A 14,647-nucleotide genomic window follows, 5' to 3' on the forward strand; every position below is an offset into this window, starting at 1 on the left:
GATAATGGATGGCAATGCTGTAGCCAATGAAGTTTTAACTGAGGCTTGGCTGTTGCCGTTACCCCTCAGATGAAATACAAGAGGATCTACTCAGCGGTGGGTAGCGCCTGCGGCCTGCCACTTGGTAGAGCTAATGCTCAGAGTTCTTCACGATGACGTGGTGAGCCTGTTGCTGAGTGGAACAATGCTGATTTAAAAGATCCTTTCAGTCACTCATTGTTGGGTGATCTGGTGGATGACGCGTTTTGGAGAAATAACCATGCACATAATACAGGGAACCGATCCGGGTAGTGACCCTTCCATTAATGCATACCATTATACTTGTCCATAAGGAGATGTGCTTTGCAATATGGCATACTAAGGCAAGTGATGTAAAGTTATACCACCTTTGCCACGAGTCGGCAATGATCCTGATATCATTAACCTGTTCTCATAATACTTCAGGCACAAACTTTGTTTGCCTACACTTGGATAAAGGATTAACTTCCTGCTAATCTTAAGAAATAGTGATATTCTACAAAGTCTGCGAGGAAATAGCCGCTGATAACAATATCATTATAAGGTGCTTAAAATCTATCATTAATAACTATCATTTTTGCTGGGCAGGACTGTGTGAAACTCACTATAAAAAATTATCAAAAGACAGAAAGTTGACCTGTCGATATATTACATGAAAATTTAGAATTTAGAAAGCAACCAGGCTCACAGCGATCAGCTCCTTGGCCCCAAAGCGGTATGCATTCCACTGCTGAACAGTGGTCGCAGGCAAACGTGTCACTGAGCCCTGACATCTGTGCAACTACGGAATCGTATTAAATTTCAAAATTTGCATATCATGCACTTTCTTAACTTTTATTTATGAACAACGCAACCAAAGAAAGTTAGAACTCAGCAGTACATTCTGAATTATTCCACTTCCAAAATAGGACTCTTTCCCTTCGCACGGTCATTTCATGAACATGGAAGCTGCTGGAGATCATAGCGGACGCATAACTGTGTGAGAGGGCACTTCCTCTCCATTTGCAACCGGATTTGACGTCGCCGGAGAAGGGAGGGGGGATGAAATGGAAGGTTTGCATTCAAGGGCTAGGTGACGCACACAGTACTCAACGGGATAACGGCTCGCTAGTCGATTAATGATGCCGTTCAAGAAGTTACATTTTCTTCCGTATGAGGAATTATTCAACCTGTTTCTTTATTATGCAACCATGTAGACGACTTTTTCAAATATTTTCCTTTATCCTTTAAAGTGGTACAAACTGTAAAAGCACAGAGAAATTTCTCATAAAGAGCTTTAGCAGCGCTGCCTACTGGATGGCTGGTATTAATTTCGTATTTATTCTCTTATGTGCTTTTCTTTGTTTCTTTTGCTCATTTTCTGGTTTTGCACTGTTGTTTCTTTTTGACATTGTTGGAAGAGTGGAAGGGTTATAGTTAAAAAGAAAACAAAATAAAAAAATCAGGTTTAATTTAAGAAAAGTACCAATGATGCACTCGCGTCGCCAAGCTAGTTAGTGACATACGTTCGTTCATTACCAATTGCGTAATTCCTAATACCCGTCCCTAATTGCCATCACCTCACACAATTTAAAATAAAAATTCCAATCCAAAAAATGATTGAAGATAAATTCGTTAAGCGGGAATTCGTAAAGTGAGAACTACTTGTATGTTTCTTTGTTTTAGCTTGGCCTTTATGTTCATTAGAAGGTGCGATAATCCTTCACACTGAATTCAAGACTAAACAGATTACCTGGCGTTCATAGCTGCATCTCGGGACACAATAAAAAGAAACACAGTTCCTTGTTCCATGTTGGGTAACTGGACTTGTACTTATATGGGATAGACAAAAAAATGTAGAAATTGTTGTTATTTTTGTTTTCTTCTTTTATTGTACAAGTTTTAATGAGATTAACATATTAACAGATCCTTGCATACTTTATTCACTTGAATGTTGCATTACCTTCGAAAACTCTCATTATAATAGCCTGGATGTGCTTTCAAAATACATACATGTTTGAGACCTTTGTGAAGAATGTAAAGAGGGCACAGCGGGTCAAATTCTTGTTGTTCTAATACCACTAAACTGGTCAGAAAGCGAGCCCTGGGTGAGCTCAGAGACAACAGTGCCTAGCGGCTGTGATTAGTTATTATATCAACTGATCCATTTGAACGTTGTCATTTGTCAAGAGTTGCTGTTTTTGTTTTCTGAGTTTCATCTGTTTTACGTGCGTCAAGTGTGAAATGACGTCGTAGGCCAGTTTTTATATATAATATACACATAGACAAGTTTTTAATATAGAATTTATAACTTTTTGGTCCATATGTACAATGGGAAACAGTTTGACGATCTACTGAATGTCCTGTTTTCTGCCTGAACTTTTATGGATTATATGACTGTACTCGAAGGAGGTAAGGGTCGTCCTTCTCTTCTAAATTTACTGACCAAGCACAAAAACGCAAAAACTGAGTACATGAGACACTTTTCTATTTCACAATAGAGTAGAATGGTTAAATGGATGCGAAGTGCAGTCAAGAATTTTTTGGTGGTCCTGTTATTATTCTCCAGAGAGAAAGGCGTTTGGAATAAGCATGAATATGCTGACGTCAACCATTTGACTGCAGCAGTGCAATAACATGAGCGCTCCCAATCATGTGTTCAATCATTTTTAAATCTTAAGATGTTTAGAAAACAAACTGACATTCTCCTTTACAAAAAAAAAAAAAAAAAAAAAAAAAAAAAAAAATTGAAGTCAGTCATCATAATGAACACGTAAAGAAAAATAGAGACATTTTAAAAAGATTAATTGATGTTGTATGCAATTTGGCTATGCAAGAGCTTCCTTTCCTTAGATAGGTAATGCATGATGAGTCTGAAAATTCAGCTAATCGAGAAATTATAGAATTTTTAAGTGTGCTCCGTGAATATGATCCTATGTTTGATATTTAAAGCATTTTGTTCATTTGCGCTTTATGCTTTCCATATTTAAAATCATATTAACACGTCTTGTTTGCACCTGGGAGTTTGTCGTTCCCTTATTCCCTGGAGGGTACTAGCTTTTAGCGTATGTATGCTTCCGCACCGAGCGGTCGCATTTTCACAAAGCTTTAGTTCAAAGCAATTAGCATTGAAGTGTCTGGATGATATGGAATATCTGAAATGCAATTTAAACCGATTTCAAGTTATATATATATAAAAAACTGTTTACTGTATTTAATGATAAACAAAGATTGAGGTTGGAAATATTTTTGGCGGTATAGAGAGATTTCTATTCTAGTTATCGGAAACAACAGACAGTAAAAATTTAAATATTCCTTAACCCCTTAACGTATCAATTAAAAATCAGAAAGCAGTCGTTTTTCTGCCAATTTTTTGGTCGAGGGGTGATTTGGTGCATCAAATTCATCATTATTTGAAAAATAATGATGAATTTGATGCACCAAATTTCATCAAATTCATCATTATTTGAAAAATAATGATGAATTTGTGCAAAACGCAAACGAAATAGCCGATACACGCCGTTGGCAACTTTTCTTAGCTGAAAGGAAATAGGCACAAGATTGTCTTGCGTCTATATTTCGTCTATGTGACAGACGTCTTTGTATGTTAAGTGGTTAATAAAAATGAACACTTCTGTGTAATTATAAGACATTGTTGATCTACAACAAAATACCAGCATATGTGAGATTGATAAGACAGAAAAGCCGCTTATACTAAAAAAAAAAAAAAAATAATAAAACAAAAAAGCGAATGAATGCAGGAATCACGAACGTGTGGATAATTCCAAAAATAATCGGATATTATGTACTGTGTTTGTATAAAATGTATACTGAGTCTCAGTAAACAAACGAAAATTCTTGGAAAACGGAGCGACATATACACAAACCAGTGAAATACACATAAATTGTGCAATAAATTTTACGAGGTGAGTTTCTACTCCTTCAAACCATATTTATTTCTTCCATACTCTCCGTCTCCTCCTAAGAATTTATTTTTAATTATGCCATCATAAATTCACTTATTCATGTCTAGACTTTATAGGATCGTGCTTTTCGCTCTACCCGGCAACTTATAGACAAACGTATCACAAATGTTAATTATTAATAATTCGTTTGTTAATTATTTCCCATTCTCACATGTCTTACAAACGATGGTTCACATATTTTCACCTTTGGAGACAGGTATTTCTGAGCAAGGTAACTTGAAGAATTTTCAGTCTTTCACCAAGGTCTCAAGCGTTGAAAGTTGTAGGCATTTAAGTGCGATTGAATTCTCCGAATAATACATCAATCAGCAGGTGAGGGCTGGAAAATTTCGAATAGTTCTATGTGCTAATAAATTCTGATTGAACTATGCTATTGCTAATTAAAATGGATGCCGTATGGACATGATTACCTGTATTGCATTCTCCTGATAGCCATACCGTCCGACAAATAGGCGAAAATCTTTACCGATGTCTGTTCCAATTTTGGCATGCTAATGGCCCTATACAATCTAAAGGTCTTTTCTATTTGCTCCGGTGATTGTTTCATTAAGTTTACCATAAAACTCCTCTACTTCGGAAACCTCGTGGCCTGTGGTTGGGGCATAGACCTGTATGATGGTGATATTGAGTGGTTTTCCTCTTAGGCGGATTAAAGCTATTCTGCCATTGATAGGATTAAATTCCATTACAGAATTTCGTGATGATTTGTGTATCAAAAATCCAATACCTTCTTTTCTGCTGCAATCACATCCAGAGTAAAGAAGCAAATGTCCATCTGTTGATAGCTCTCCTCTTTTCGGTAATCGAATTTCAATAAGCCCCATAACAGTCCATTCGTATATTTTTAGTTCATGCTGTAGCAGTTTGAGTTCACCTGATTGTAGTAGTCTTAATATTCCAGGTTCTGGTCATGAAATAGTTGAAGAGGCTGAATCTTGATCCAGTTTATTCATTATTTTTTCAGAGAGAGAGTGGTAGCACCAGTGGCTAAATTCTCATTGCCACCCCTGGAGCTACTACCAAATAGCAACATGGACCTTGTTGAACCAGGCGACGTCCGAGCCGGCATGGTATGCTGTGTTAAATCCTTCACCAGAAATGTCTAATGGGCAATGTAAAATTAAGGCAGATGGCACCCATCTCCTCTCCAGTCTTAACCTGCAAGCATTCAGAGGGGCATAGTGGGAGGGCCTTCATGCCTTTGATAGCTCTACCAGGAATAATAATATAATAATACTTCTAACATGCTTCGCCCATCCCGCCCAGGGCATTTTCATTTCGTTTCCATAATACCAGTTCTATTATTTTATAATGCAGTGATTGTAATGTTAATAAATAAAATAATGCCTGAAATTTTAATAATTGATCCTAAATGACTTGGCAATTACAATAAATATTTCCAAAATACGAAATAAGATGAAATTTTTAAAACGTTCTCTTGAATCTCATCAGATACCTTTTGACGATTTAAGTTATAATAATGGCCAACACTTCTTTGCATGGTTCTGCTGCACTTCTAGAAATAGGGTGGATTATGTACAAAATCTTGTGGGTATGGTGTCATCTCAAATGAAACTAAATAATACAGAAAAAGAAAAATTTGCATACCAATAGAGCATTATGAGAGAAATGAATGAGAAACAAAATTTGAATTTAAAGTGAATCTTCTGGTTCCCATCTGCCATACGGCCAGGGGAGGGTAGCTATATGCTATCATTCTAGGGAGAGATGATTATGAGCAAGGTGGTTTCCCGTTGCCTTCCTTGCCTTAAGTATTTATGACTGTAACCTGTATGTTCACGGGGCCGGTTTGCCTGTTTGCGGGATGAAAAACCCCAGATAAACTGGCGGAAAAAACCCTGCTGTCGACGCCCAAGACCGGCTAACTTGGCTATGGCTGAGGAAGATCCTTAAGCTCCTCACGTCGTGGACGGGAATCGAACCTAAGACACTCCTTCCCCAGGCATATGGTTGCGAAGCGCAAAGCCACTAGGCTTACCGCGCGGCTTAAAGTTAATAGAAATTAGTTATATCGCTGTCATCATAACATAATTATAAATCGGTCTTTAAAATGAACCGATCACAATACTCTGATCGGTTCATTTAGGTGAAGTCTCCCCAACGAAGTTGTCAGTTAAATTTCGATGAAAAAAAGTCGAGGAGGATGTATAGGTGATATTTAGAAGTAGAGAATCGACAGTGTGCGTGATTACTTGAGCTAATTTGCTTTTTTAGAATGGAATTTCAGTTATATCCCCAGAGACACCTTTTCATATCAGGTATCCGAAACCTATTTGTTATAATTTTTAAAAAGCTTATACATTAAAATGAGTATTTGTTAAAAGCAATTATGTTATTAAAATATTCTCACAACTTTAAAAAATAACTGCATTTTATTAAATTTCAGAAAGTGAAACACCTCAGGAGAAATTGCTTAGCAAATACAATTTGTAATTTACATTATATGCATAATAAATTTTCTGCAAACCAGATAAATACAATTCTCATTTCACACTAAATTTAAAAAAAAATCGTGGAACATATTGAAATGGTGGGGGAAAAAATAAAAATAATAAAACTAATTAACTAAAATTTTATTCATTCAAAAAGTCACTGAAAAAGTCTTCTTTGATATTTATGATGAAAAAATCTAAAAAACGTGCATTGAAGTTACGTACTGCCGTATTATGCTGTTTCCAGACTTTCATTACTTTCGTGTTCTTTAACTACTCGGACGGTCTTTAAACATGTGAACTTCAAATGATGAGGGGTAGTGTGGATACACATTAAAACGGTTTGGCGAAAACTTGTCATGGTTACTAGACATTACCATGTAGAAAATTCACCGGAGAGTTCTCACAGAAAAAAGTATTTCAGAGTATTCTGAAATATTTTTCATCTTCCTAGTGCCTTGTACGAGAAACACCAAGCTCTTCAAAAACACTTCTTTGGAACAGCTTTTTGTTCTCTTTTTCATCGTGAACTGCGAAGCCATCAATTTAATTGAAACAACATGCGAGGAAATGCACAAATACTTTAAAAAAAGAAATCGCAGGTAGTCGGTTAGGGAAACAGTGTATGCATTCCATCAAGATAATTTTATTTCGAAATTAGTAGCAATTAAACAAAAAAAATAGTGAACCCTTGAATTGACATCTGAAAATCCCTGCTAGTTTTCAGCAGGTTCCCGAAACCGCATCTTTATTCCACGCGTAGAACTAAACCATGTCTACAAGAGTTATATTTTTGTGTGATATTGAAACCCATCCAGTTCGCACTGTTTTCATAAATTTACGATGAAATTTCCTTTAGTCCACGTAAGTATGATATTTTTAAAACTGAAGTGTCATTAGGAAAAGGAGTGCTACTCACTAAGGTATTACTTATTTTCGAAAATAAAAAAAATAAACGTACTCACAAGAAATAAGAGAAACTTAGATAAATGCAATTATGTAATTTTACATATCAAAGATCACTCATTAGCTGTGTTCAATTCTTCAGTGGATCACGTCATGTTCCTTAAACGATAATGTTTTCCTGCACTTTGGATAACTGAAAGAGTTTCCATCAGTATGTACTCTTAGATGTCTTTTCAGACTCGAACTGTCTGATAACCTCTAGTTGCAAATTCCACATGAAAAAAGTTTCTCCCTGGTGTGAAAATTTTCGTGTCATTTCAGGTGAGACAAGTCGAAAAATTTCTTGTAATAGATTTTGCATGTAAAGGAATAATCTGTGGTGTGCATTTTCATGTGATTTTTAAGATAGCCTTATTTAAAAAATTGTTTCCCACATCTTATACGAAAAAAGCTTTTCTTTAGTCAGATGGTAGCATTTTTGTTTCTTTTTAAGGGATCGTAAAGCCGAAAACGCAGAGCTGCACAGAGGATAAGTGAAATTTTTTTCACCAGTTTGCATTAGTAGATGTCTTTTCAGGCTCGAACTGCCTGAAACCTTCTTCTTGCAAATTTAGTATAGAAACGGTTTCTCACCAGACGTAGAAACGGTTTTCACACAGTGAAAACCTGTTGTTGCAAATTTCGAATGGAAAACGTTTCTCTCTCGTGTCTATTCAAGTTAAAGGAGTGGAGGAATTTCTTGTAACAGACTTCGCACGCAAAGGAACAATCTCTGGTGTGCCTTTAAGATAAAGAAAATTGTTTATCTTAATTAAGATAAACAATTTTTCTGATTGTTTCCTGATTAAGAAAAGTGTTTGTCACATATTTTACACATAAAAAGCTATTCATCAATCCGATGGTAGCACTTTTGGAGCTTTTAGGGATTCTTTAGCCGAAAACCGAGACCTACTCACTGGACAAATGAAAGGATTCTCACCAGTGCATTCTTAGACTTTTCAGTATCAAACTGCCTGAAAACATCTTGATGTAAATTTCGCATAGAAAGGATTCTAACCAGTATGAATTCTAAGATGTCTTTTCATATTCGAACTCTCTGAAAACTCTTTGTTAAATTTCTCATAAAAAAGATTTCTCAAAAGTATGTACTCTTAAATGTCTTTCAGGTTAGAACTGCCAGAAAACTTCTTGTTGTAAATTTAGCACAGAAAAGGTTTCTCACCAGTATGAACTCTTAGATGTGCTTTAAGATACCCACTGTTTGAAAACGCCTTGTTGCAAATTTTGCATACAAAAGATTTCTCACCACTATGCACTGTTAGATGTGTCTTCAGCCTTGAGCTGTCTGAAAATTTCTTGGTGCAAATTACACATACAAAATGTTTCTCACCAGTATGAACTCTTAGATGTTTATTCAGACTCGAGCTCTGTGAAAACATCTTGTTGCAAATTTCGCATAGAAAAGGTTTCTCACCAGTATGCACTCTTAGATGTCTTTTCAGATTCGAGCGCTGTGAAAACATCTTGTTGCAAATTTCGCATAGAAAAGGTTTCTCACCAGTATGCACTCTTAGATGTTTTTTCAGATCAGAACCGTTAGTAAACTTACTGTTGCAAATTTCGCATAGAAAAGGTTTCTCACCAGTGTGCACTCTTAGATGACTTTTCAGACTCGAACTATCTGAACACCTCTTGTTGCAAATTTCGCATAGAAAAGGATTCTCTTTAGTATGAACTCCTAGATGTCTTTTCATCTCATAACTGCTTGAAAACTTCTTGTTGCAAATTTTGCATAGAAAAGATTTCTCACCAGTATGCACTCTTAAATGTGTTTTTAGATTCGAACTGGCCGAAAACTTCTTGTTGCAAATTTCACACAGAAAAGGTTTCTCGCCAGTATGAACTCTTAGATGTCTTTTCAGACTCGAACTCTCTGAAAACATCTTGTTGCAAATTTCGCACTGAAAAGGTTTCTCACCAGTATGCACTCTTAGATGACATTTCAGACTCGAACTCTCTGAAAACTCCTTGCTGCAAATGTCACATAGAAAAGGTTTCTCACTAGTATGCACTCTTAAATGGCTTTTCAGATTCGAACTGTTTGAAAACTTCTTGTTGCAAATTTCGCATAGAAAAGGTTTCTCACCAGTATGCACTCTTAGATGACATTTCAGACTCGAACTCTCTGAAAACTCCTTGCTGCAAATGTCACATAGAAAAGGTTTCTCACCAGTATGCACTCTTAAATGACTTTTCAGATTTGAACTGTTTGAAAACTTCTTGTTGCAAATTTCGCATAGAAAAGGTTTCTCACCAGTATACACTTTTAGACGACTTTTCAGACTAGAGCTCTGTGAAAACATCGTTTCAAATTTCGCATAGAAAAGATTTCTCACCCGTATGCACTCTTATATGTGTTTTCAGATCCCGCCTGTTTGAAAACTTCTTGTTGCAAATTTCGCAGGGAAAAGGTTAGGTTTCTCACTAGTATGAACTCTTAGATGTCTTTTCAGACTCGAACTCTGAAAATCGCTTGTTTCAAATTTCGCATGGAAAAGATTTCTTACCTGCATACACTCTTATATGACTTGTCAGACTCGAAATGCCTGAAAAATGTCTTGTTGCAAATTTCGCATAGAAAAGGATTCTCACCTGTATGAACTCTCAGATGTATTTTCTGACTCGAACTGCCTGAAATCTTCCTGTTGCAAATTTCGCATTAAAAAAGTTTCTCCCTAGTATGCACTCTTAGTATTTCCAAATTCGAAATGTCTGAAAACTTCTTGTTGCAAATTTCGCATAGAAAAGGTTTCTCACCAGTGTGAACTTTTAGATTTCTTTCCAGATTCGATCTGTGTGAAAATTTCTTGTGGCAAATTCCGGTGTGAATTCTTTTGTCTTTTCAGGTTAAATGAGTCCAGGAATTTTTCGTGACAGATTTTGCATGGAAAAGAGCTATCAGTAGTGTGCCCTTTCTGTTTTTTATGATTGGCTGATTCAAAAAATTGTTTGCTAAATATTTTACACGTAAAAAGCTTTTTATCAATCAGATGGTAGCATTTTCGGTTCCTTTTATGGGATTGTATTGCCGAAAACGTAGATCTACCATAGGACAAGTGAAAGGATTTTCACCAGTATGCACTCTTAGATGATTTTCTGACTCGAACTGTCTGAAAACTTCATGTTGCAAAAATCATATGGAAATGTTTTCTCTTTCTGTGACCTCTTTCGTAACTTCTCAGGTGACGAATTTCTTTTAACAGATTTCGGATGTAAACGAGTAATCTTCTTTAGTTTGCCTCTTGATGTGTTTTTTGCAACATATATTACACGAAAAAAACTTTTCTTCAATCAATGCATTAAGATCTTGGTTGAAAACCTTTTAAGAGACAGTAGAGTTGAAAAAGTAGAGCTACGCATAATAAGTTTTTTTCTTCAGTGAAATCCGAGATCCTTTTTAAGGCTTTGTATATAGCCATATGATTTCCTACAACTTTCAGACTCAAATGGCTTCTTTCCCATGAACTGCTCTGAAGTGAAACAAAAGCTTTACTTTACCATAAAAGGGACTGTCACATATTTCACAAGTGAAAGGTTTCTCCTGCAAGTGAACACTAATTGGCGTTTTAGATTCTAATTGAGAGCAAATTTCTTGTGGCATATTTGGGATTGAAAAGGCCCTCTTGTTCATGTGAAGAATGCAATTTGTGTTAAGAAATGCCATTATGGAAAATGATTTGTTGCTCATATCACATAAAGCATGCATTTCTTCACTAGGAACTTTGCAGATTGATTTGTGTTCTGTATGACTGGTAATTTAATCGGAAAATGTTTATAGTGTTCACAATTTCTCAAATTCAGCTCAAAAGAACTAAAAAAGAAGTTTTTTTTACATTTGGAAAAATGAAAACTTTTTCCAGTATGAGCCATTTTTATGTGCCTTTGAAGGCAGGACTATAAGCAATATGTTATCTTGCATTTTTTGCAATTGAAACGGTGTTCTGATGCATGAAGCACAAGTTTGTGTATCTTCAAATAATATAAACTCAAAAACCGCCTGTTGCATATTTCACATGTCAACAGATTTTCATTGCAGTTCACTGTAGTCAGGTGTGTAAACGAGTAAAAGGTCTTGCTGTAATTTTCACAAGAAAATAGCTTCTCGAATGAGGGAATTTTCAGATGCTCTCGAAAATTGGCTGAATCAAAGAAATTCTTCTGGCATGTCATACAGAAGGAATGTTTTTCCTTTTTCTTCCACATGCGTTTTCTGGCGCCTTTTTAGGTTGTTACGACAATGAAAGTTTTTCCCACATTTTAAGCATGACTGTTTAGCTCTGCAATCTGTTATTGTTCGATCGCTCTGAATCGTCTCTCGTGTGTTTCAAGTTGATCTGATTGTTTAAATGATTTGTGGCTTACTTTGCACATAGATTTTTTTATCCGATTGATTGTGCATGTTCCGACGTCAGTTTAGATTATTCTGATATAAAAACTGAGCGTTGGATAACGTAGAAACGAAATACTTTTTCCGATTTTCATATCAGCTAAGATATATCAACAGGAAATTTGATTCAGTTATCTTCACTGTTGCAGGAGGACAATTACTCATTGTTTTTTTGAATTTGTGTTGTCAATTCCATTCGCATTTTGATGGTTTTCCATTATGCCACTAGAAGTGCAACCTACTTGGAATTATTTGGTTTTTATTTCAGAAATCCAGCATGAAATATTTTCTACAACTTAATAGTCTTCTTAAATTGCTTCTTATCAGCTTCGTTTTAATGGATTATTAGGCAAAATGTCTCATGGCAGTAATCATATTCTCAATCTGTAAAGAAAAATGATGTAATTAATGCTAAATTAATTACATTTAGTAAATAAAATATTCTCAAAATATTATCTAATATTTAATCGCAATTAATATATGAATTTTTCATCTAGAAATTTAATATTTCTAATGAATAGTTGAAAAAAAATAACAGTTAAACTTTCATTGGAAAATAACTGAGTATTATCGCTCTTAAAATGATGATTGTTTTAACAATCCTGATTTCGTTTGTCAAATGCATCATGACAAAATAATATGCAAAGCAACGAGCCATGTGGCCATATTATATTCTGAAGTTGAACATGTCCTCAGGAATAATTCTGAGGATGAATTTAGATATGAACGTATTTCTTGCACACATGGAAACTGTAAAATAATGGTCAAAGTTTAAAAATGGCTTTTCAATCCAGGAGTGAATTTCTTAAAAAGTACAACTTTATTCAGTTAGTTGTGTGTCAATTATTACTAAACGAGCAATTGTGATTTACAGTTGTAGGTAGCATGAACAGCCATTCTTCTCTTATATTATTCTCTGTTCTTTGGATTTCCTTCTCTACATCATCCAGAAACTGAATGTAAATTATATAAATTTTTTAGAGGGGGTCGCGACTTCCTCCAGCAACACCATCGGTTGTGGAAATGCAGAGATTCCTCCAGATCACCCTATTTCTGGCTTTACTTTTCCCTACTAATGTTACACTTCCTCTAAGAAGGTGCATTTAAGTCATCTTCTTGTTTTCTTAGGATTCTCTCCTTCAATCCCATCTATAATCCATTTATTGTCTCCTCATGTGTGCCAGATGATTGTCTTCGATACTCAACTCTCTTATTTCTTGCAAAACTTATTGTTAGTTTTCTTTTCTACATGTCTTCACTAATCTTACTTGTATTAAAAGATTTTTTTCTTTAACACTTATTTTGCCATAATAATTCATCTTCTTCATATTTTCAGCGTGCATCTTCCATCATCTTGGATAATTCCTCAAAGATATGAGTGATTTTACTTGGTCATTCATTTTACCTGTAATGACAATAGTAGTAGTGCAGGCACTTCTGACAAGATCAAGATAAGGAATGGTGACGTGATTGGTTAATGATGTCATTGTGGACGTGACGTCATGAGATTGGAATGTTCGGAATTTCCCTGTGGGCATATGTGTCAATGGGTTCAGTTCTTGTATTTTGGTTCGCGTATGGCATTATGGGTGATGGTATAGATAAGGATTCGTGTTGTGATTGATGGTGCAGTTCTGACAAGATCATGATACGGAATTGTGACGTGGGTGTGTGTTGTTATGAGATGTAGATATGCGACGTCATTTGTTAGTTGCAAATAAGTGACGTTATTGTTTTGAAAGGAAAGGATGATATTAGTGGATAAGGAATCGTGTCGTGATTGGTGGAACACTTCTGACAAGATCAAGATCGAGCTAAGGAATCGTGATGTGAATGTTTGTTATGAGATGTAGATAAGTGACGTCATTTGTTAGTTGTAAATAAGCGATGTTATTGTTTTGAATGGAAATGAAAAATCCAACCAATCACAACACGATTCCTTATTAGTGTATAAGGAATCGTGTTGTGATTGGTGGGACACTTCTGACAACATCAAGATCAAGATAAGATAAGGAATTGTGACGGGATGTTTGTTGTTATAGATTTTAGAATGTTTGAAATTTCGCTGGGGCCCTCGTCTGTCAAGGACATCATGTGGTGGGTTTGGTGATTTTTAGAGATAAGAATTGTGACATTATGTGTTTGGAAATTTCTGGGGAACATATGTCTCTCTGTGATATCACATGGTATTTTGGTTTGGCTAAGGAATTGTGGGCGATGTTTTTGAGATAAGATATCTTGGAATTTTCCCAAGGTGACACACATCCGTCATTGTTGTCATGTTTTGTTTGGTTGTCTAATGATGGGTGTACTAATTTCCACTACATTATGGGGTATTTCTTTCCTGTTAAAGGTGGGAATTCTTAGAGTAGAGTAGAGTTGTGATGGCGTCCGTGTTTAGGGTTTTCTGAATAATTTAATTATATATATTAATGTCACTCAAACATACATTTTTTTTATCATCTATAGATGGATGTACTAATTTTCCAATACATTTTTAGGTATTTCTTTTCTGTTAAAGGGTGAGAATTCGTAGAGTAGAGTAGAGTCTAGTGGTGGCTGAGTTCGAGCTTTTCTGAATAATTTAATTATAAGCTGGTGTCCCTCAAACACACACTTTAGGCATGAAAAGTCGCTAATGTATCCATGTTGATACTGTAATATGTACCCTATGATTAATAAAAAAAAAACTATTCAGTATTGGAATTATGCTTACCGAAACATGCGAGTATTGATTATTGAAATTAAAATTATCAATTGTTATGTTTAAGTTAAAAAAAAAAAACGAACTTACATTTCTTTCCAGAATGGGAACATCTTGGTACTGTGGTTTTCTGAATAATTTAATTATATGCTGG

The 14,647-nt window shown here is 35.4% G+C and overlaps 1 protein-coding gene across 1 annotated transcript; it reads right to left on the minus strand.

The window, feature by feature from the left end:
• Positions 1 to 7,914: 7,914 nt before the first annotated feature.
• On the minus strand, positions 7,915 to 11,003 carry LOC150093496 (uncharacterized). Its single transcript, XM_090413639.1, has 4 exons — positions 10,901 to 11,003; positions 9,910 to 10,033; positions 9,105 to 9,607; positions 7,915 to 9,023 (listed from the first exon to the last, which is right to left on the minus strand). The coding sequence occupies exons 1-4, from the start codon at positions 11,001 to 11,003 to the stop codon at positions 8,542 to 8,544; spliced, it is 1,212 nt and encodes a 403-aa protein (XP_090269765.1). The 3' UTR covers positions 7,915 to 8,541.
• Positions 11,004 to 14,647: the final 3,644 nt, after the last annotated feature.

This window comes from Typopeltis vanoorti, chromosome 24 (genome assembly GCF_054136105.1).
Source record: "Typopeltis vanoorti isolate ZY-2024b chromosome 24, IOZ_Tvanoo_1.0, whole genome shotgun sequence".
Taxonomy (NCBI): domain Eukaryota; kingdom Metazoa; phylum Arthropoda; class Arachnida; order Uropygi; family Thelyphonidae; genus Typopeltis; species Typopeltis vanoorti.